Source organism: Tachypleus tridentatus, chromosome 5 (genome assembly GCF_004210375.1).
Source record: "Tachypleus tridentatus isolate NWPU-2018 chromosome 5, ASM421037v1, whole genome shotgun sequence".
Taxonomy (NCBI): Eukaryota; Metazoa; Arthropoda; class Merostomata; order Xiphosura; family Limulidae; genus Tachypleus; species Tachypleus tridentatus.
Window position 1 is genome coordinate 25847738 of NC_134829.1, and position 25394 is coordinate 25873131.

The following is a 25394-nucleotide window of genomic DNA, read 5'->3' on the forward strand; positions in this document are numbered from 1 at the left end:
CTACTAATGTCTAGGTAGAACAAACTCTATTTATCCTAAACTTAAACAATAAATTCAGTTTTTCAGATCGTACAATGTTGTTAACTCAAAATAATTAGAACCTGTAATTCAGTGGACTAAGCATATAGCCTGATGTGGCTTTCCTATAAGAAAACACACACACACACACCTGTAATTAAAACAAACTGAGATTAGCTGCATTAGCTTCTTATATCAGATTACTGGTGTGTAAGCTTATGGAATATTTACCCAAATTTTAACTTTAATTCTCGTTTTCAGGTCATACAATGTTATGATTTCAATGGAACTTAAACCCTTAATTCACATGGTCTGGAATGGTCAGGTGGTTAAAGCACTCGACTCGTAATCTGTGGGTCGCGGGTTCGAGTCCCCGTCACATCAAACATGCTCACCCTTTCAGCTGTGGGGACATTATAATGTTATGGTAAATCCCACTATTCGTTGGTAAAAGAGTAACCCAAGAGTTGGCGGTGGGTGGTGATGACTATTTGCCTTCTCTCTGCTAAATTAGGGACGGCTAGCGCAGATAGCCCTCGAGTAACTTTGCGCAAAATTAAAAAACAATCAAACCCAAAACTCACATCCAAATAAAATCAAATTTTCGTCAGTGTACAACACAGGTTACATTATTCATTGATAGCACATAGAATATTTATGACAAAGTTAAATGTTAACCTCAGTTGTAGGGATCACATCTTGTTTTAAAGTTGGGTTAGTTTGAATTTCTAACCGCTGTCCAAAGTGATTATATTTCAGCACTTGTCAATTTTTATGCTAGCAAGTGTAATATATTTAATGAAAAATGATAACAATTAATATTGACTCAAAAATTTGATTTGAACTTCTGTTGTTCTCCATTTAATTACCCTTCTTCGAATCTTAGGTTCGTGACCTACCACAAGTTTGGAGCTTTCAATTGTTTTTCGTGTTAGGTTTGATTTGTTTGGAAATTCGCTCAAAGTTACACAAGGGTCATCTGGGCTAGCCGTCCCTAATATAGCAGTGAAAGACCACAGGGAAGGCAGCTAGTCATTGCCACCAACTACTGGGTTGCTCTTTATCAACGAATAGTGGGATTGACCGTCACAATAAAACTCCCTGCTGCTGAAAGTGTGAGCATGTTTAATGAGACGTGGATTCGAACCCGCATATTGTGAGTCCTCATCAGGCTTCGTATTAGGTAGGGGTGTTTAATTCGCATGCTGTGGATCGTTAGATCGAAACACTGTGCTTAATTGCGCACCCATTTAGATGTTGGGGTGGGCGTTATAATGTGATGGTCAACCCCACTTTTCGTTGGCACAGAGTAGCCCAGTAGTTGTCGGTTGATGCTGCCGATCGTTTACTTTCACTATGGTGAAAAGTCCTACTCTTGGGCTAAAAACTATTTTCGACAAATGTTACATATTACAATCAATTCAAGTTTCTGTATAATGTTTTTTGAATTATTACCTTTTCTTAACCTGAAGATGACCTAGGGATGTCGAAATGTTCTTCTCTTCTTATAAATAAAAGTATCAATAGCCATACCAGACGTTCTGAGATACATTTTTATTTCAAGTGGGTTTCTCATCATCAAGAATTTCTGTATCATTGTTTCTCTGGGATTGTGATTGACACAAGTTGAAGAGTGTTAGAAGTATGTACAAACTGATATGAGCTGAACTTATTTTCCTCGAATATATATAATAGGAATGATTGGTGGCGTAGATGAACCATTTATCGGGTATCACACAAGTAACCTTCGTTCTGATCTAACTGTGCAACGAAAATAATGACAATTTCGCCCATCGTGGGCTGTGTTAACGTTTGTCTCCAGATCCAGTAGCCTCAGAAGTTTGGTAAATATATGTTGGTAATAATAAAGGTTTATTTTATTCTTTTACAGTTGTATTCAAGTCTTTTACTTTTGCTTCGCTCAATCTATTATCTGTATTCTCTGAAACTACTATATATTACAGATACATATAATTTAATTTCGGACATCAGTGAAGCTAAATAACAAAGCTACGTGAAGGTAATCTTAATTATTTTACTGTTGGACATTAACCGTACATAATTAATTATTAAAGTTAAAGTAATAAGTATTTTCTGTTACTGTCAAAATCGGAAAAAAAAGATGGAAAATATAAAATGTTACCTTATTCATTTTTTTTCCACAACCGAAATTCATACAAACAACGAACACAAACCCATAGACATACATACATAAATGACTTAGTTACGTTTAATATTGAAAGTTTAACCAGTTAATTTTTATTTATTCTTGCTTTAAATTTGTTGTTTAAAATAACCTTTTGGTATTTTTATTTTAGAAGCGTTTTCATGTATTAATTGGAAAATACAAACAAAGAGTTAGGTAGGGAAAGGAACACCCAGTACCAGGTTATCCTTCTTTGTAGTATAATTATATACACTAAATAATTTAGTAGTGTTTCTGGTTTTTAAATCTAAAGCATATTTCATTTTACGTTTAGGAATCGATCTCTCAGATTTTTTTTTCTTATAGAGTTGTAATTGCAGGAAATATGGAATAGTTTAAGAGTTCAGACAAATAATGAACATGATGATTCGTGAAAAACAATTATACAATGAATGATATTTCGCTCAGTCATGTGTTTGATTTTTATTTATGTTTGCCCACTAATGTAATTATTTCAAACAACAAAAAATTGTTAATTTATTCACTGGGTGGGAAGTTCGCCTCGTGAATCCGAGATGAATGATTTGATTTTGAAATCAGCACTTAGTTCAAACAATCAAATGCTTAGAAGCCTCCACTTTTACTTTTTCAGCTATAACATATTTAATTTTTAACATCTACAAGTCATCAATTAAATTATGCACATCAACATATTTGGTCTCCATTGGGTTAACTACTTCTAGAACAATATCTACAACCTTCTGGATACTTCTGTTAATTGTTTAAAACTTGACATATTTTTGTCCATGTTCTTATCTGCGTTTCTTCCGCTGTGACTTCTCATACGTGTCTATCTTAAAGTTTTATTACGCAAAGATTAAGAGATATTTTAAGGCTCTGAACACCAAGCCTAAATAACGATTATATCTAGACAGGAGATATGGTAACTAGTTCAATAAATTTCCAGTAGCGTTTTCTCAAAGCTTTAAACAAGGATTAAGGAAACACTTCGGTATAATTCTGTTGATACATTACTCTTTCACAAGTAATCTAATATATTCCAGCAACAATCTTACTCAAACGGTAACATTCCTTTCAAACATTTTTCTCAAAACCTTGACTTCGTATTTTTGATAAATCTAAAAAGTTTCTGAATGTTTGTTGTTTGTTTTGCTTTTGAATTTCACGCAAAGCTACACGAGGGCTCTCTGCGCTAGCTGCCCCTAATTTAGCAGTGTAAGACTAGAGGGAAGGCAGCTAGTCATCACCACCCATCGCCAACTCGTGGGTAACTCTTTTACCAACGAATAGTGGGATTGACCATCACATTGATATTGCCCTCACGGCTAAAAAAACACTCCTGAAGGTAAACGTCTAATTTTGTTAACAATATGAAGTAAACTGTGGAACATGTAGCCACACTTATCTGCCCAAATTTCCAGACAAAATTTTAGGAAAGACAAAATATTAAACTCAAATTTATTTCTGATTCCCTCAAAATAATGAATCATGAAATTACAACACAACATTTATCTAAAGCAATCTGTGATACTGACCTGGGAAGTAAAATATTTAAAACGAAACAAACAGAAAAAGTAGATATAACAACGGTTTAAATCATGATATGAAACCGTGTGATGTTGACTAGCTGCCTTTTCTCTATTCTGTCTCTGCTAAATTAGAGACGGTTAGTGCAGATAGTCCTATGGTCAAGAGTGTTAAGACGTTCGACTCTTAATCCAAGGGTCGCAGGTTCGAATCCCGGTCGCACCAAACATGCTCGCCCTTTCAGCCGTGGGGGCGTTATGATGTGACGGTCAATCCCACTATTCGTTGGTAAAAGAGTAGCCCAAGATTTGGTGGTGGGTGGTGATGACTAGCTGCTTTCCCTCTAGTCTTAAACTGCTAAATTAGGGACGGCTAGCGCAGATAGCCCTCGAGTAGCTTTGCGCGAAATTTACAACAAACAAACAGATAGTCCTCGTATAGCCTTGTGCGAAATTCCAAAACAAACAAACAATCAGTAAATATATAATTCCTAATACGTTAACATTAAAAAAAGGTTTAATTTGATTATTTGGAATTAAGTACAAAGATATAGATGGAGCTATCTCCGTTTTGCTCACCACGAATATCGAAACCCGGCTTTTAGCGGTGTAAGTTTGTAAACATACCATTGGGGGACTTGAAGAAAAAAAAAGGAATGCTGTATCACCTACAATATATAGAAATACGAAAATGATAATATTATGTGGTATACAAAGATATAATTCTTAATAAGTTATAATTAAAAGCGAATGCGCTAACATCTTTAACAGGAAACAACAGAGACAGCAAGATTAAGTGATATAGAAAGATGTAGTTCTTAATAACGTAGTGAACTGTTATCTTCATAACAATAAAATATAGATACTAATCTCAGGCGTAGTTCACAATCAGCTAATATTAAAAACAAATGTAGTATCACCTTTAGTTGTAGAAAACACAGTTAGTGCAACTTCTTGCCAGTTAACTTATAAACGAATTCGTTATTCTCTTCATAAGAATGAAATACAAAGAATAAGACAAGGTGTCGCACAATAATGCAATTCTTAATTTGTTGACATTTAAAAGAATGGAATACAAAAATTCTACCGGAAGGTGTACAAAAGATGTAATTCTTAATTTGTTAATGTTAGAAATGAATACAGTATCATCTCTAAAAGAACTGAATACAAAAGACAATACTTGGTGGCTTACATTAATTGTAAACATAAAGAAGTAACCTCTAAACAAATTCTGTTTCTGTGTGGAGTACGCGACTTAAGAAGTGACTTTTGTGAAAATGTTCTTTTTGGGGGCGAGGTACTAGTACTTTGTTTAGATAGTCATTAACGTATTGAAAGTTATAGATTCCTGGAAAAATGCATGATCGCCATTAACCTATCTAAGGAAGTAAGTTTTGAAAGAGCATTGCGTCCACATTCATCAATACATTTAAAGAACTAACTTTTTGAAAACTGTGGGTTAGTTATTAGACATCTAAAGCAGTATTTTTTAAAAACGTTTTACTCCTTTTGGTAATTACTAACATACAGGTGGGTTTTCTCGCATTCACCGATTAGTATTAAAGTGGCTTCTTTGAGAAAGTCATTTCTTTCTTTTGGCTAGTCTTTAACTCATCCAAATAACTTTTGGTTTGAAGTTCGCGCAAAGCTATGCGAGGGCTATCTGTACTAGCCGTCCTTAATTTAGCAGTGCAAGGGTAGAGGGAATGCAGCTAGTTATCACCACTCACCGCCAACTCATGGGCTACTCTTTTACCAACGAATAGTGGAAGTGAGCGTAAAATTAAAACGCCCCTACGGCTGAAAGGCCGAGCATGTTTGGTGTGATGGGGATTCGAACCCGAGCCCCTGAGATTATGACTCAAGTGCTTTAACCCGCTGGCCATGCCGGACCATGTCAGCATCACCCGGTATTCCCAGGTGGTCACCCTCCCAAGTACTAACCAGCCCCACAGCTGCTTAGCTTCGGAGAGATCAGACAAGAACCGACGCTTTTAATGTGGTACGAATGATGACATAACTTTTGGAAAATATTACATCTGCCAGCAGTTAAAGTACTTAATGGAGTAACTTTTAAAATATGTCCCATTTCTAAAGGAATAACTCCCGAAAATACGTCCTGGATCTATAAGGACTAAATATTAACGTTTCTAAAGTATACACATTTCAAAAGTCAACACTTCTGCCAATTATTAACCCTTGATTACTATGTACTATTATGTAGTGAAATAATACTTGAATATGAAATGAGCTTTACAACAGGCCTTAAGTCAACTAGACAAGGCATAATAAATATAAACAAGTAACTTTTGAACAATGGCATTCTTTAAAGAAGTGACAACAGATAGAGTGAAAGTTTTATACGATAAACAGTCGTAGCTTTAAAACAGTTGTAAGTGTAATAGTAGTTTTAAGGTATAACTAAATAGCTACTGAAAATTTTCGATGTTTATATCATCTTATTAATACAACAATAATAGGTAATTAACACAGTTACTGAGAAATAGTCAACATAAGTATTAAACCAAGTACTGCATGCCGATAAAATGTTATACCAAGTAAAACACTTCGTCTAAATATTATATCAAGTACTGTAATTCTTGAAGCATTTATTATAACAAGTACTGCATTTCGCCCAAATATTACATGAAGTGTACTTTTCCTGAATATTGCATAGAGTGAAGTGTTGATGTTTGCCCAAATATTTGTCCTCGAATTCATAGATTCAGCACGCTAACCACTATCCACGTCCAGAAGTCATTATAGTTATAAAAACCACAATTTTTTTTTCCAAAATGAAGAGTTTATTTCGTTTAAAGCAAAGCCACATTGGTCTATCTGCTGTGTCTACAGCAGAGATGTGACCCCCGGATTTTAGTGCTGTAAGTCCGTAAACTTAATGCTGTCCCATTAGGGAACATACTAAAATGAAAAGCACCTAAATTGTAAAAATTGTATTAGTAAAAATATATTTTGTCTATTTCGTCAAACACATGCCCCAAAAGGCTAAATGTTATAAGACTAAATTTAAATTTAATAGTTTTTCCGCTCCCATCTCCACCAGTGTCAAAAGTCTGGTTGTTTGTAACGTTAAAAATCGGATTTCAATTACCATGGTAAGCACAGCATAAATTGCCCATTGTGTAGTTTTGCGCTTAACAAAAACAGTTAATCCACTAAACATGTAGCATATGCTGTACCGCTGTGGCAGTCTTTATAAAGGTAAGATCAGACATTAAACTGGGTCAGCATAGAAGGTGGTATTTGGAAGAAAATAAAAATCACTGAGTTTTTGTTGTTGTTGTTTTTTACCAGATAAAACAACATCTGAAGATTTAGTTACGGAGATATCTGTGTATAAAGATGACATTTTGGATAACTTATTGGTCCGTGTGAAGAAGATCTGTAACCGAAAGCGTCACCTATGAAATAAAATTAACACTGGCACTACCTGTACATATTTTCGTGTTTCTATTTACTGCAATTCACTTTTTTTAATTATCGATTAAGGCTTGGCTTTTGCGAGTGATGTAGCTTCAAAAAAATTACGCTGTCTTCAATTTTTCAGTGTATAGTTTGCAGGAAACCTTCGTATCTATTTGTAGCTAGATTATTAACAGGAGCAAGAAACAAAGCCATACTATGTCATTGTTCACATTGTTTCATGAGTGTTTTTTATTTTACGTTTTCAACAAAAAATATTTAATGGAGATTCGTATTTTGACTGACTTTAGAAACAATCTATTTGTAGAAATTTAGAAAATCAAAATGTATATAAAGTTGCATTAATTAGATTAAAATTAAGGGATCTCATCATTTTATAAAAGCTCCATTATTTTTGGTGAATATTTAAATTAAGCCTTCTATTTGAGAGGGCAAGAACAAAGGTGCCTCAGTAAGGCGAATTTCTTTGTTTTTTACCGCTTCGTTTTGTTACATTGTTCTTATTGGTTACAACATAGGCGCCATCTAGTACGAATTGAGTTGTTGATAAAGGCCGTAATTTAATAATAATAATAAAAAAAGGGTGAAATTGAGGGTATATATTTTAATCAAGTCAACATTATGTATGCTATTAATACCCGATTTCTATATGTATGTTTATGTTTGTATCCTTATCTAAGGTAAAGTGGTTAATAACACAAGGCAAGCAACAAGGATGTGAATCCGTTTAACTCAACATGTAAGAATGTACCAGCTTTAATGTTGGATCCCTTATGTATGGGCAGCTTATAAAACCTTTGGTGAACTGAAAACAATAGAATATTATTTCATGATAATTATGACAACTTTTTTTTTTTTACTGTAAGCACAGCAACTCTTTTTCTTGTAAATACATCACTAGAATGAGTACTAAAGACCATTTAAAGTTTGTTTTTTTCTTTACTATTCTAATTTATCACACAAAGATTTGGTTTGTTTGTTTTGAATTACGCCAAAGCTACATGCGGGCTATCTGCGCTAGTCGTCCCTAATTTAATAGTGTAAGATTAGAGGGAAGGCAGCTAGTCATCATCATCTACCGCCAACTCTTGGGCTACTCTTTTACCAACAAATAGTTGGATTGAGCGTCACGTTATAACGCCCCCACGGCTTAAAGTGCGAGCATGTTTGGTGCGACGGGGATTCGAACCCGCGTCTCTCAGATTGCGAGTTGAGGGCCTCAACCACTTGGGCATGTCAGGCCACACCCAAAGGGAATGAAGCAAAATATGTAATATATCTTATTTTTTATTAGTTCGGTTTTTCTAAGTGTACAAAAACTGTCGACCAACACGAATAAATGTTTAAACAATTTATAAACAAAAAAAGTTTATCAAATTATTTTTTGTCATTCAAAATTACACTAGAAATATATCAATTTTATAAAAAAGCCAAAGAAAGAAATTAATCATTTCCGTTTGTTGCGAGGCGGACATTAAAATGTGTCCAAGACTAATAAATATACGTTAAGCGAAGGATAAACATTACGTAATATTTGTGATGAATAACTTCAACAATACACAAATACAAAGCATCTCTCCATTCCAGTTTCTAGAACTGTATCAATACTTCACACAGAAGTATCACAACGAATAAAATTGTTCAGTTTACACAGTCGCATGAGTGTTTTGTAACATCCCAATACAAAGTATTGTAATACTCAAATTTTGTTACAAAAATCGTTTTATAATTTTATCATCCCAGTATAGAGCACATGGGAGAAAATGTCAGAAACAAACATACAGAAACAACAGCAATAGATGGCAGAAGCCATGTTGAGAGATAGACATTTAATATTTGAATGACCAGCTGCCAAAATTGGATGGTCCTGTTTATTCAGAACATATTGTGAAACATACGATGACGAACTTGTTTGGTCGACTAGCAATAGTGAAAGATCATGAGAGAATAGCATTGCCTGACGGACTCCCTGAAATCTTATCATAAGATTGGGGACAAGTTTCATCCAAGGGAAACGGGCAAAACCTTGAGAGACTTGAAGGCTCATCAAATAATGACCTATATTACAGTATACAGATAAAGGAATATCATTGAAGGAGATAGCGGGCTACCTATAACTGATAAAACACAGCCCATGGGCAACCTGATAAAATCATCGAATGTTGTCATAATTGAAATAACATGTATACTGAGGGAATAGAAAAAGATGGAATAAAGGTCACAGTGGTTGACTGGAAGACTGGAGAGGAGATTATGGAGATATGAAAGTATTGCTACTCTTGAATTCCTACAGTCATATTAGAATTTTAATATCCAATTACGATGCAACACTTAAGTTTTCATCATTTATGGGTTTTTTTTTTAACAATACGAATAGTTTTCACATTTCTAGCAATCAAGCAATCTAGTGTCTCTCGTCGTAAGAGTATTTTTGCACCTAAATGTAAAGCATCAGTCCACGTTACGTGATTCATTTTCTGGAACCTGAGTGTTTTTTATCTAAATACAAAGTATCACTTCAAATAAAACGATTCCGTCTTCAGTGTCCTGCTGGTATTTCTATATGTAAAACATCTGTCACATTTCATAAGTTGTGGTTATAAATGAATGTTAGACTTTCTAACTAGTATTTCTGAGCTTAATATAAACAAGATAGATAATTTGATTTGTGATCTTTCATTCTTTGTACCATTAACGATTCGTAAGTAGGCTTAATACACTGATATACCTATTGTATTAGATGCAAGTGGTACTTTAAATACTATCCACATATAGTATAGAGTTATTACACTTCATAAATGTACGTTAGTATACGTAAAAACTAACTAATCCTTAATTGTAAACGGGTCCTGAAGAACCTGGACATATTGGGCTCTAATCTTGAACCCGCCAATTCCTTGGCCCATAATAGAAAAAATGAGTGCAATATTTTTACACTGTAATAGACTTTTGGAAACAACAACCTGTATTTCACGAATACGTTTAACGAATCGTAGTAATGTTTGTATCTTATGACGGTTGGTATGGGTATACAAACTTTTATTAAAATAAAGTAGAGAATAACGTCGTTTTAATATCCACACCAGCCGTCTTGAGATAAATTTTTGCTTCAAGTGGGTTTCTCGTTATCACGTATAACTTGTCTTAGTTTAAAATCCATTCGTTAAAGAGTCATTAGATTTGGATTACAAAAGTTATAATTAAGTTTTTGATAACAACTAATATGATTAAGTTTAATGTCTAGTTGATGCATTTTTATCATACCTAACTTATAGACGTAAAATATAGAAGTCTCAACTTGAAGTTTAACGAATACAGTTATCCGTCCATAATTTAGCAATATAAGATCAGATGGAAGGCAGCTAGTCATCACTAACCAACGCCAACTCTTGGGCTACTCTTTTACCAACAAATAGTGCTATTGACCGTCACATTATATTTTCCCCACAGTTTAAAGGGCGGGCACCCTTGGTTTGACAGGGATTCAAACCCGCGAGCCTCATATTACGAGTCGAGCGCCCTAACCACCTGGCCATGGTGGGCCTGTTTGACTAGTTTGCGATTGTGGTGTTTTGCTATTGTATAAAAAGATCCGTTTGTTTATTTTCTCTAGAACAAATCCACATTAGGTTATTCGCTTCATCTGTTGTAGGAATCGAAATCCAAATTTTAATGCTATAACTCCATAAACTTATTGCCGTCCCATTGAGTGACATAAATTTGTTGTTTAGTTATTACAGTATTGCCAAACATATAGGTAGCAGCGACTGTATATAAAGCTTTGAATTTAGGGTGTATTTGTTACTTTACCATCAAACCTATAGCTTACAAATTTATATATATAAAGGTTTTGCTGTTTTTTCACAATATAAAATATCTGTATACAATTTCTGTAATGTTTGAAAGTCTTTGTTTATTATTCAGCTCATCATTTTATGATAGATTTAGTGTTTTACTGTTACATATGTTGACATTGTACTTCAATTTTTGATCAGTGCAGTTCTGTAATTTCTAGCTCACAGTCACTGGAATAATATTCGAACTTACCTTTTACCAATAGTGCTAGATCTTGTCTTTAACTTTTGTATGTATATATGTTGGTTATAGCTTATCTTTACTTCGTACAGTCCTATTAGTTCTGGAAAGTGTTATATGTGGAGTTCATAATTTAATTTTAATTTTGTACAACCTTATTAGATCTGGCGTTCAAGTATTATACATAAATAAGGTAATACACCGTTCAATTGTTACAATCTAATTAAATCTGGCGCATGAGTGTTACATCTAAAAGTTGGAACTATAATTGAAACTAGTCAGTTAAAACCAAAAGCACACATTAAGAGACAATAAGGGCATTGTTTATTATATTATTTTTTCTCTTTATTTGATATTATAAAATCCTAATACTTTTTTACTTATAATTGCTTATCTCCGTTCCAGTGCACAAAGTAGTTTGTGGGACATCAAATTCTAGAATTATGGTTGATCAAGACTACAAAGTTATCTGTTCTCAAGTCAGAGTTATTGTCCTTTAGTTCGCTTTTCCTTAATATCACCAGTAAAGAAGGTAAAAGTTTTGAAGTGTCATCATAAAAAAATATTTAGGTGTGACATACTTGGCCTAAAACGCATAAGTGATAGGTACAGTTTTCCACTTTATTAGCTTTTGGTTTCAGCCAGAGTTTCATTAGGTTAAAGGTCAACAGCATGTTGTTTATCTGGTGGAAAGTGTACAATGGAGGTTCCACCAAATATCGTGAGCACGTTGGTCTAAGTTGAGGGAAAGGTCCACAACATAATAACCACCTAATAGTAGCTCTTTTTTTCTCATGTTTAGCAACCTATTTCTGAGTTCATTGCTGGCCCAAAACGCCCTGACGTCATCTTTCCCCCTAGGATGAGTTCAGTTATAAAAAAGACATGCGATGGGGAACATTCATCAGTTTGGTCACAGCAGAGGGAGTTTCTGAGAGTTTCGGTTTTATCCCCACGACTTGAAATAGGTAAGTAGACATTTGGTGTGTCTATTGATATAATATTAACTAGCTATGTCTCAAGGTTTTGTTTTTAATCTCACGGCCTGATATACATAACGATGTTTGTAAACCGAACAACATTTTATTTACAAGACTTAAACGTTTCGGAATGCACTCATTCTATCTTCAGATAAATCTTAAAAACATGTTATAAAGGTGATTATGAACTAAAATTGTAATATCATTAATCACCAGTTTGCGTAGTTTTTAATAGAAGTGGTAAACGGAAAGATGAAACATAGGATTATAGATATACTGCAAAACAGTTGAGCTTTAAGTGTGTAAAGTTAGAACAATTTTAGATATAAATAAAGCTTTGTGAGTCATTAAGGGTCGAGCGATGTTTAGTTATGAGTAAACTTTATTTAATGTAGAGTTCAAGGTCTGAAGATCCTGTGGTAATAACAGAGAAATAATTATATGAAATATTGTGATCTGTGGTTTTAATATGTGAACGGCCGGGTTTAAGTAGTGAACGGTCGGTTCTGTTAGATATTCCTAAATGTTCACAGACTATCGTTTAAAGACCTTGAACTCTACATTAAATAAAGTTCACTCATAACTAGAAACCGCTCGACGCTTAATGACTCACAAAGCTTTTTTAGATAAAAAATTGTTCTAACTTTACACATTTAAAACTCAACTGTTTTGCAATATGTTTATAATCTTATGTTTTATCCTTTCGTTTACCACTTTCTGTTAATAACTAAGTAAACTACTAATTATCATATTATAGTTTTAATTAACAATCATCTATGTAACACGAGTTTCAGATTTCTCTGAAGATGGAATAAGTGTGTTCCGAAACGTTCGAATCTTGCAAATAAAATGTTTTCTCAGCCTTCTTCATTATTAGACTCCGGTTTCCTCATCATGAATCCATTACTACTAAGTAGAAAGATATCTGTTGTGTCTATTGGTAGATTATTAATTAGCATTATTCTAGAGCTTTAGGTCTACCCCACGACTTGTGATGCGTAAGTAAATATCTAATTTAAATGCATCTATTATGATAATAGTTGATATTATCCCAGTAGTTGGACAGATATAGAAATCTAATATTATTCTTAATTTGGTGTGAACAGTAATTTATCTTATTTTGTTCAACTAATACGCTAATTTTTTCCACACTGACTGATACCCATGTTGACCCATGGAAGTGATATAATATTAAATTTGCTAAGTAAATATGTCAAAAGCTTCCCTAGAATATATTTATATTTTACCTAAACATTTTATCATCCTACAGTTTTCTTTGAAGTGCTGAAAAAAAACTCAACAACAATACTAGATACATCGAAGATACGAAAATATTTCAGCTGAGATTTATGTTTATGATTCAAATGAGTTGCTAAATGTTAAACATTGTCAGCTAAGGGAATTATTTATCCAAGATGTATATGAACTTTGTTTTAGAATATTTTTAGTACGGCTACCGGCGCATAGCTGTGCCTAGTTTGGGTCTACTGCTGACAGCTAGTCAATGTCATCTTCCAGCATATCTTAGGCTACCTTTGTTTGATCGAGTAGCAGGATTTGACCGTCACTATTGTAACACACCAAAGCTTCAAAGTACAGACCACATTTTTTGCGGCAAGAGGTCGCTAACCACAAACCCACAGACTTAACCTCAGAACATGGTAGCCATTATCCCACGCTCGTACCTCTGAACCAAGCAAAATAACGATATATAATATTGCTTTTCTGTACGTGAATTATCCAAAGAGAAATATGTACACAACATTCGTTTAATATATTGGTGTAATGAGCTTTATTTTTTAAATGAAAAACTTGAATATTTTGACTCGACGTATGGATTCATTGCTTTTAAAATCAATATCTCGTAGTAAAAAAATAGACAGAACCTGTAATGTGTAGCTTATTATTTTCTGTCTTCCACACTGAGTAAACCGAATTCCACAAAGATACCGTGTTTTCTCTATAACTGTATCTTGTGTGTTTTAGCTCGCATTGGTGTTTCTTGCAAAATCTGGTTTTAAACATTATAGGGTTGTTAGAATCAATATTATTTTTAACCATGAGATGCAGACAGTGTAACTTTTAAGGAAACTTAACATATGGTAGAGTATACGAATTCTTTATTTACTTTTATCAGTATACATCTGAATCTACAGATCAGACGGCATAAGAGAACATTAAACTAGTCCGTATAAATGTCCATTTGAGATCATCTTTATAGCAAACATTGTAAAAGTAAAATAACTATATTTTTACTATTTCAGTTGTTCCCGTCCAGGCAGTTAGCTCCCCAGTGACACAGTGGTATGTCTGCGGATTTATACTGCTGGAAACTGAGTTTGGATTCTCGTAGTGAGCAGAAAAAAAGATCCTTAGAGTTTAATTGCAAAACAACCAAGCTGTTAAATTTAACTTTACTTTTTCTGTTACAAACTATATAGTAACGTAAATATAATAAAGTATTAGAAATTATCCCTAAATAAAAATGTTATTTATGACTGGCTTCCGAACTTGAATAAATGAATAAACAAGATCGGGATGTAAGTGGACTTATTACTTGATCCAGCTAATGATCACATAGCGGACTAAACTGTCTCGACCACGATATGAAAAATAAAATCTTTACATGTATTGTAGGGATTGTGCTCTCTATGTAAGATCAAGACATCTTAGTCCACTATGTGATCACATTAACCCATCAAGTAATAAGTCCACTTACATATCTATGTTGTCTGTTTGTTTTTTCAAGTTCAGATGTTTCTTCTTCTAATACTTTTGTTTACTTTTATTATAAGATGACGCACGTTGATTACTATGTTATGAAGTATATTCTAAAGCTTTGTAAGCTTTGCATATAATAATAATAATAAAATAGTTAGTCAAATATCATGAAAACTGTTTTGTTCCATCAAATGATGATATAATTACAGTTAATGCTGGAACTAGATAGATGTTAGGCCGTTGAAGAAAGACGATTATGAACGAAAATAGTAAATTTTGGTTTTGGCTATTTGCCAGTTTTTTATTTTGGGACGTTCTACATATCTGAGAAGCGGCACATCCACCGAAGATAGAGCGAATGTGCCAGGTGGCTCTTCATATCTAGCTTCTGATGATATCTAGGGAAGAAAATCCAGATAACTCTGTACGTAGAGAGTGTTAGTGCACTATTCGATATTCGAAAGACCAAAGAAGATTATTTTATGATAAATAAGTAAAAAAAAAATATCAGTTATTGTGTAACACTACAGATACCAAATTAATAAAAAATAATTTGTACAGTTATTAAGAACAAGCTAAACGGAGATGTTTAGTCTTTTCAGAAAATTTGGTGTGTCTAATGAACGTTCCTTACGTATTTTATAATTGTTACGAGAAAAAAGATTGAACCGTTTCTACAACAGCAGTTCTCATGGGTCAAGAAAATGATTTATGTCTTTCTGAATTACTTAACTTTCATCAGGTTAATTTGTTACGCATTTATTCACAGGAATTGATTGAAACACGAGATGAGAACGTGGATTATTCTGGGTAAGTTAAAACACTACTATCTTTCTACATGTTATTTCATCTGCTACTTCAATTATCAGCTGAAATTCACTCTCTAGACTGCTAAAGAAAAAGACACATAATAAAACGTATTAAATATGCAAGGCGTACGTAAAGCAATAGCAACTCTGTGTTGGGCTAGCGTTTTGAAACAGTGAAACCTTTTGGTAAAAAGAGAGAAACAAAGAGAAATTTGAAATCACTTTGAAGTTCTGGTTGTTAGAAAGAAGTTTGTTTGTTTGTTTTTTGAATTTCGCACTACTCGAGGGCTATCTGTGCTAGCCGTCCCTAATTTAGCAGTGTAAGGCTGGAGGGAAGGCAACTAGTCATTACCATCCACCGCCAACTCTTGGGCTACTCTTTTACCAACGAATAGTGGGATTGACCGTCACATTATAACGCCCCCACGGCTGCTAGGGCGAGCATGTTTGGCGCGACAGGGATTCAAACCCACGACCCTTGGATTACGAGTCGAGGGTCTTAACGCGCTTGGCCATGCCGGGCCACCTAAGTTGCAGAATAGTAACTTGAGAAGTATATAATTTCCTTGGTATCTTGGCTGTGATTTCGATTAACACTTGAATAGGGTCAGTTCTATTGCATATCTTAACGCCTTAACACGCTTGGCCATGCTGGGCCAGATGTTAATGTAAATCATCACTGAGATTTTAGTGGACTCATAGTGTGTTTCTGGATGTTAATTCAATACATTATTAATTATTTATTAAGTTTACAGAATACTTCTTGGTGATAAAGACTGACAAAGCCCACAGTGTAGCTATTTATTTATATTAGTCCATTATTACTCTGTTTTAAAACAACTCTCTATACAGTTTATCAAATTTTGTTATTGTAAAATTTACCTAAAACTATTAAAAACATTAAACTTCAATATTGGATTAGTTATACTGATATCTAAATCCAAATGTTGTGCTTTTTCTTAGTTGATTAGTTATACTGATATCTAAATCCAAATGTTGTGCTCTTTCTTTTGGGGTGAGTTTTGGTGAATTGATTTCTACAGCTATGTGTAGAAGGAAATAATATGACTACATGTAAGTGAGATCGTAATAATTATATTTCAATGAGGCTGTGATATTTAAAGTTTAGTGAGATATTTATAATTAGATCTGAATGTTATATTAATAACTTTGTAAGAGCAAGGTAGCAGTAATGGTATTTGAGGCAAAAATAACTACATTTGAGCGAAGTAAAATTAATTACAACTGAGTGATATTTATTATATGAGATAGATATAGTAATAATTACATTGAGTGATACAGTAATATTGATAGATGAATCTGATAGTAGTAATTACGTCTGAGTGATGCAGTAATAATTAAAACTAAGTTGGAGAAAAATAATTACATTTCAGTGAGATAGCAATAATTAAAATTGACTGAGATAGTAATAATTAAAATTGACTGAGATAGTAATGATTAAAATTGACTGAGATAGCAATAATTAATAATGACTGAGATAGTAATAATTAAAATTGACTGAGATAGTAATAATTAAAATTGACTGAGATAGTAATAATTAAAATTGACTGAGATAGTAATAATTACATTGGAATGAAAGAGTAATATAATGCAGTTGAATTAAATAGTAATCACTGCATCTCCATGAGAAAGCAGTAATTACTCTTACATTTTACTGAGGTAGTAATAAATAATGTATGTTTTACAGTAGCATGCAGTATAGCCGCTGTGACCGCCTTCCCTCGGGTAAGTTTTATATCAATTTCTGTTCAAACGCTGTAATGTGATTGATCAGTTTACTAATGTTATACGATCTGTTATCAAAAGTGCACTGTGCTACTAAGCAGCATTGATTTATTATTTTAACAGAAATTGCTTAAAAGTGAAAATGTCTGTTTTAGTTAATATTATCTTTTCTTTAGGCTCTGTTATTTTCATTCAAGACTTTCGTACACAAGAAAAAACTCGTATGTTAGAAGGACCAACCTTTTTATTAATATATTTCTGTCAGAATAAGTTCTTTTTTATCAATCCGTTTGTAGCATCGCTATCTCCCTTCTTTTAGAGATGTTGGTATCACCACTAGCTTCCAGTCAGTATGGTTGTAGCAAAGCTAACTCCTTTTTGAGCTGTTTATATTACCATTAGTCAATCTGTTTATAGATCGTCAATACCTTATTTTGAGCCTTTGGTGTCACCATTAGTTTCTACTCAATCTGTTTGTAGCATCGCTATCTCCCTTCTTTTAGAGATGTTGGTATCACCACTAGCTTCCAGTCAGTATGGTTGTAGCAAAGCTAACTCCTTTTTGAGCTGTTTATATTACCATTAGTCAATCTGTTTATAGATCGTCAATACCTTATTTTGAGCCTTTGGTGTCACCATTAGTTTCTACTCAATCTGTTTGTAGCATCGCTAACTCCCTTCTTTTAGAGATGTTGGTATCACCACTAGCTTCCAGTCAATCTGTTTGTAGCAACGCTAACTCCTTTTTTTTATATTACCATTAGCAATCTGTTTATAGATCGTCATTACATTTTGAGCCTTTGCTTTTCTACTCAATCTGTTTGTAGCATCGAGAGATGTTGGTATCACCACTAGCTTCCAGTCAATCTGTTTGTAGCATCGCTAACTCCCTTCTTTTAGAGATGTTGGTATCACCACTAGCTTCCAGTCAATCTGTTTGTAGCAACGCCAACTCATTTTTTTTTTTAGCTGTTGGTATTACAACTAGCTTTTATCAATCTACTGAGATCGTCTCTAGTTCTATAGTAGGATATTTGCAGCAGCTTCTTGTCTGTATATTAGAATCCTTATATCTTTCTAAAAGATGTGTTTATAGCATCATTATCTTTGTTAACTTATATAACAATTGTAATAATTAAATGATGACTATCCCTGTTGGTTCACACTAGTATTTTAACCGACTATTAGAATATCCTAATTCTCCCTCTGACCGTTATTTACAATCTTAAAAAGACTGTTAGTAATCATTATACATCATTACTATCATCGATAAGTAATGAACAATGCTGGATATGTTCCCAATCACCACTATCACCGATAAGTAATGAACAATGGTGGATATGTTCCCAATCACCACTATTACCAATAAGTAATGAACAATGGTGGATATGTTCCCAATCACCACTATCACCGATAAGTAATGAACAATGGTGGATATGTTCCCAATCACCACTATCACCGATAAGTAATGAACAATGGTGGATATGTTCCCAATCACCACTATTATCGATAAGTAATGAACAATGGTGGATATGTTCCCAATCACCACTATTATCGATAAGTAATGAACAATGGTGGATATGTTCCCAATCACCACTATCACCGATAAGTAATGAACAATGGTGGATATGTTCCCAATCACCACTATTATCGATAAGTAATGAACAATGGTGGATATGTTCCCAATCACCACTATTATCGATAAGTAATGAACAATGGTGGATATGTTCCCAATCACCACTATTATCGATAAGTAATGAACAATGGTGGATATGTTCCCAATCACCACTATTATCGATAAGTAATGAACAATGGTGGATATGTTCCCAATCACCACTATTATCGATAAGTAATGAACAATGGTGGATATGTTCCCAATCACCACTATTATCGATAAGTAATGAACAATGGTGGATATGTTCCCAATCACCACTATTATCGATAAGTAATGAACAATGGTGGATGTGTTCCCAATCACCACTATCACCGATAAGTAATGAACAATGGTGGATATGTTCCCAATCACCACTATTATCGATAAGTAATGAACAATGGTGGATATGTTCCCAATCACCACTATTATCGATAAGTAATGAACAATGGTGGATATGTTCCCAACCACCACTATTATCGATAAGTAATGAACAATGGTGGATATGTTCCCAATCACCACTATTATCGATAAGTAATGAACAATGCTGGATATGTTCCCAATCACCACTATTATCGATAAGTAATGAACAATGGTGGATATGTTCCCAATCACCACTATTATCGATAAGTAATGAACAATGGTGGATATGTTCCCAATCACCACTATTATCGATAAGTAATGAACAATGGTGGATATGTTCCCAATCACCACTATTATCGATAAGTAATGAACAATGGTGGATATGTTCCCAATCACCACTATTATCGATAAGTAATGAACAATGGTGGATATGTTCCCAATCACCACTATTATCGATAAGTAATGAACAATGGTGGATATGTTCCCAATCACCACTATTATCGATAAGTAATGAACAATGGTGGATATGTTCCCAATCACCACTATTATCGATAAGTAATGAACAATGGTGGATATGTTCCCAATCACCACTATTATCGATAAGTAATGAACAATGGTGGATATGTTCCCAATCACCACTATTATCGATAAGTAATGAACAATGGTGGATATGTTCCCAATCGCCACTATTATCGATAAGTAATGAACAATGGTGGATATGTTCCCAATCACCACTATCATCGATAAGTAATGAACAATGGTGGATATGTTCCCAATCACCACTATTATCGATAAGTAATGAACAATGGTGGATATGTTCCCAATCACCACTATCATCGATAAGTAATGAACAATGGTGGATATGTTCCCAATCACCACTATTATCGATAAGTAATGAACAATGCTGGATATGTTCCCAATCACCACTATCATCGATAAGTAATGAACAATGGTGGATATGTTCCCAATCACCACTATCATCGATAAGTAATGAACAATGATGGATATGTTCCCAATCACCACTATTATCGATAAGTAATGAACAATGCTGGATATGTTCCCAATCACCACTATCATCGATAAGTAATGAACAATGCTGGATATGTTCCCAATCACGACTATTATCGATAAGTAATGAACAATGGTGGATATGTTCCCAATCACCACTATTATCAATAAGTAATGAACAATGGTGGACATGTTCCCAATCACCACTATCATCGATAAGTAATGAACAATGGTGGATATGTTCCCAATCACCACTATCATCGATAAGTAATGAACAATGGTGGATATGTTCCCAATCACCACTATTATCGATAAGTAATGAACAATGGTGGACATGTTCCCAATCACCACTATTATGGATAAGTAATGAACAATGGTGGATATGTTCCCAACCACCACTATTATCGATAAGTAATGAACAATGGTGGATATGTTTGCAATCACTACTATTATCGATAAGTAATGAACAATGCTGGATATGTTCCCAATCACCACTATTATCGATAAGTAATGAACGATGGTGGATATGTTCCCAATCACCACTATTATCGATAAGTAATGAACAATGCTGGATATGTTCCCAATCACCACTATTATCGATAAGTAATGAACAATGGTGGATATGTTCCCAATCGCCACTATTATCGATAAGTAATGAACAATGGTGGATATGTTCCCAATCACCACTATCATCGATAAGTAATGAACAATGGTGGATATGTTCCCAATCACCACTATTATCGATAAGTAATGAACAATGGTGGATATGTTTCCAATCACCACTATTATCGATAAGTAATGAACAATGGTGGATATGTTCCCAATCACCACTATTATCGATAAGTAATGAACAATGGTGGACATGTTCCCAATCACCACTATTATGGATAAGTAATGAACAATGCTGGATATGTTCCCAATCACCACTATTATCGATAAGTAATGAACAATGGTGGATATGTTCCCAAATTCTGACGTTTCTTTTATTCTTGTAATTGTGAACTACGCAGATATTGAATACCATAATATGAATATGGATATTTATAAATAACTATTAGACTTTTTTTTTTCAATACACCATCTGTAAGTTTAAGTAAATATTTGATCTTAATAAAGTATTTGGTTATACGTCTTAATTATAAGTGTGGATAATACAAGTATCTAATTAATATCATACAATTGATTTTAAATTTAACCACACGTTTCCCATCATATTGCAAAACAATGGTAAACAGTATCTTTTTTGGGAAATTAGTGTCGAATAAGGTGGGTGACATATTAAATTATTCTAATATATAATTGTCAATATTAACTAAGGAAACTAGTTTTTTTTTAAATTACTTTTCGTTCTCTTTAGCTCTTTGAAAAATTCCAGCGTTAAAATCTCTGTCAATATTCTAAACCAATGCATCTCGAATATAGCACTGATACAACTTCCTGATTTGAAAGTGGCTAAAATGTCATATTAGTTAAAGTGATAGTATATTCATATAGTCATATTTTTTAATTCTTCTCTTGGAAACACAATAATAAGTTGTCACTACTACCTTCTAAATCAGATAGACTTTCTCGACATCTGGTCCTAGGTTTCACAGTTAAAACTAAAATCTGATTCTAGTTTTGCAACTTAGTCACTATCTATCACTAGTAAGATCTTGATAAACTTGTTATTAAATTATAAAATAGCCCCACCCCAGTGGAACAGCTGTATGTTTCAGGTTTTTAGCGTTGTGAGTCCGCCCAGACAGCTCATTGTGTAGCTTGGTACTTAATTCAAAACATAAAACAAGCTGATAAAATATTAAACACTTTCTCCTCTTAATATTTTCTATTAAGATTAAGAGTACAATACTATTCCCTTTATTTAAGGTTAGTAAGGACTAGATTTTTGTTACTTATTAACTTTCGTTAATCACATGCATTCACGTTTTCACTATCCTTTGTCGACCTGTTCGTATCATCAATTGCTCCTTTATGATACGTTTATAGCACCATTGTTCCTTTGCTGGCTTGTCGTAAAACTATTTAATTTTTTGTGATCTGCTTGTTGCACAGCTAAACCATTGATGGCCTATTTGCAGCACCAGTGACTCCTTTTATCCTGTTTGTAGAACAATTGGCATTTTATTGGGTTATTTGTAGCTGCATAAAGCCCTTTGTGATCTGTGTTTATCAATGCTATCCTTTCCTGTTGTTATTTGTAAAACCACCGTCTCCTTATTGGTTTATATTTTACCACAGTTTCCTTATTGGCTTATATTTTTCAAATTAAATCTTTTTTGAAATATTCTTAGCACCACTAGCCTCTTCTAAACTTGTCGATACACCGCAAGTTTCTTTGTAATTTATTTCAAATACCACTCGCTCTTTCTTGGTCTGTTTGTGGTGCTAAAAATTTCTTGTTGAACTTTGTTGAATATTTCTAACTCCTAGTCGATTACTTTATAGGATGTTTAACGTAAGTAAAGGTAGTTAAAAATAGTTTAGCGTGTTTTTCATTATTTCAATTGTAAGGTGTAGAATTTGTACCTTTGTTGTATATTTCACAAACTGGATCTCTCTAGAATTCATCAGGTATTTTTTTGTAAATATATTTTTCTTTGTAGTATAAGAGACGAGCATACGAGCTTCCAGATGGAGCAGAGTTGCTTGTTGGAAACGTTCAAACTACGTTTTCGTGCCCTGGAGATGGTTATTATGCTGACGTAGACAACGACTGTAAAATATTCCACGTTTGTCACACAGTCACTGATAGTAACGGTCGATCTGAGGTTCAGCAGTGGAGTTTCATGTGTGGAAACCTTACGTTTTATAACCAGTTAACTCTAACCTGCGGATTTCAAGATGAAGTGATACCGTGTGCTAAAGCTCCAGAATTCTTTTACGTTAATGGTAACATTGGTCTTGAAGACACTTTCTTTCTGACAGAACAGGACATAGAAAAGGCAGCTTCGATAGCAGGAGGAAGACTTCCTCTGGTCAACAGGAAGTCTCAAATAGATATTTCTTCCCCTGCAGCTCTTCCTCCAGATTTACGTATTCTTGCAGATCCAGAAGTCGTACTACGTCTCGAGAAAGGACCAGAAAAACGTTAGAAAGAAAAGCAGACATGGAACAAGAAATATATATCACACAAGCTTGATTTCTCTGCTTGGTGGTTTGGGGGAAGGCAAATGTCAATAAATGGGTTTTATTTTTTTAATTAAATTAATCCCGGTTAAAGAGGAAGCATGCTGACTAACTGGTTTTATTATTATACCCAATAATGTCGACCACGTGCTTGATTATGAATTGTGAATAAATCTTCTTTATTCAGAATAGAAAACTGAGACCCTAATGTTGCTTTCAGTTGTTACAACATCTTTATAAACGTCAACACTCACTAAAGTTAAGAAATAACAAATATGAAACCTAGAAAGTCAAAAGAACATTACAAAGGACTAGGCAACGAGGTCATTTTATAAAACAGCAGTAATTTAATGAAATTTGTCATTTAGTATAAAATAAAACACCAGACTTAATGAATTTAATTAAATTTTAGAATGTAAAATTATTAATATTCACGTGCAGATAGCTGAGCACATTATCATAATGTGGCAACCATAGCGGATATAAATTCACGATGGAACCACATATATCAGCATTGTTTGGAGGTTCTTCGTAGTGTGGTGATATCGATAACTGATCGCTTCTGGGAAAGGTATATAACGATGCAAAATATTCACACACACTCCGGCCATGAAGGTTTGTTCCGATTGGGGATTTAGCCCTGGAAAACAAAGGATTGTGAATCAACTGGGTGGGGGAACTATGACCATCTGAAAAAGTCTTGCAACTATCAGAACCCTAGCACTGGTAATCTAAAAGCAACGGGTTGTAACAGGTGTGAATCCTTGAATATCTAGGTAGGTGGTAAAAGTCGTTCACGGGTAATATAATCACGAAGGATCTTCGTCTGGAAAAATGACATAAAACACATGTAGGTAAATGGCGGCTTTTACTACATATCCTATCAATCACCAGACATCTCAAGAGATAAACTGGTGAAGTTGCTGGACACAAAACCTATGGACTTCTGCACCATCAGATCACTACAAAGAGCGCTGGGAAATCGTGGTTGTCCTCTACTAGGTGGGATATGAGAACCACTCAAGGATAAATAGAAATGAATTCTGAACATAACATCGATACAGCAGAGATTTGCAATGGGAACTATGCTACAGATCTATTGTCAATACGCACAGTTTCCAGATAGAGCATGAAGCTCCAAAAGCGTTTGAATATAACTTACTAAACCTCTGTGCCCACATAGATAACCTTCCTGATGGAGGATGCAACAATACCCCATATTGTTTTTGTTATGGTGAATCCTCCGTCAGTACCTTCAACCATGTGTATGTATTCATGAGTGTTTATTATTGCATCTTACAACAGTAACATCTTGTAACTACACATAATTCAGAATCTTAATATCTTTCATCCCTTCCCCATCTGTAACCTCTTTTAAATATATATCATCTTGAACTCGTAATGCTACACTCTCCTTGGCTAAATCTTCAAGTTTATAAAATCTTTACTAGCAACATCTAATTACACATGATCTTTGATTTGAAACATCTAATTACATATAATCTTTGATTTGAAACATCTAATTACATATGATCTTGGAGTTGAAACATCTAATTACACATTATCTTGGATTTGAAACATCTAAATGCACATGATCTTTGATTTGAAACATCTAAATACACATGATCTTGGATTTGAAACATTTAATAACTCATGATCTTTGATTTGAAAGATCTAATTATACATGATCTTGGATTTGAAACATCTAATTACACATTATCTTGGATTTGAAACATCTAATTACACATTATCTTGGATTTGAAACATCTAAATGCATAAGGTCTTGGATTTTTTCCA

At 33.9% G+C, this 25394-nt stretch overlaps 1 protein-coding gene across 3 annotated transcripts; it reads left to right on the plus strand.

Annotated features, from left to right (window-relative positions):
- The first annotated feature begins 12013 nt into the window (after positions 1-12013).
- On the plus strand, positions 12014-23793 carry LOC143250761 (uncharacterized). 3 transcript variants are annotated; one of them, XM_076501722.1, is made up of 5 exons: positions 12108-12158; positions 14435-14474; positions 15661-15701; positions 17409-17446; positions 23075-23793. In XM_076501722.1, the coding sequence occupies exons 3-5, from the start codon at positions 15680-15682 to the stop codon at positions 23561-23563; spliced, it is 549 nt and encodes a 182-aa protein (XP_076357837.1). In that variant the 5' UTR covers positions 12108-12158; positions 14435-14474; positions 15661-15679; the 3' UTR covers positions 23564-23793. The 3 variants fall into 3 exon arrangements, with proteins under 3 accessions (XP_076357838.1, XP_076357836.1, XP_076357837.1); XM_076501723.1 differs by lacking the exon at positions 14435-14474 and having other exon boundaries at positions 12014-12158; positions 17412-17446; XM_076501721.1 differs by lacking the exon at positions 14435-14474 and having other exon boundaries at positions 12015-12158.
- The last annotated feature ends 1601 nt before the right edge of the window (positions 23794-25394 follow it).

Excerpts from the sequence above, each read along its gene's own strand:
- LOC143250761 (XM_076501721.1), top strand. The coding sequence starts at position 15,680 with ATGAGAACGTGGATTATTCTGG. Across the intron at positions 15,702-17,408 it reads GAGAACGTGGATTATTCTGG|TAGCATGCAGTATAGCCGCT; the intron begins GTAAGTTAAAAC and ends TATGTTTTACAG. Across the intron at positions 17,447-23,074 it reads CTGTGACCGCCTTCCCTCGG|TATAAGAGACGAGCATACGA; the intron begins GTAAGTTTTATA and ends TTTTCTTTGTAG.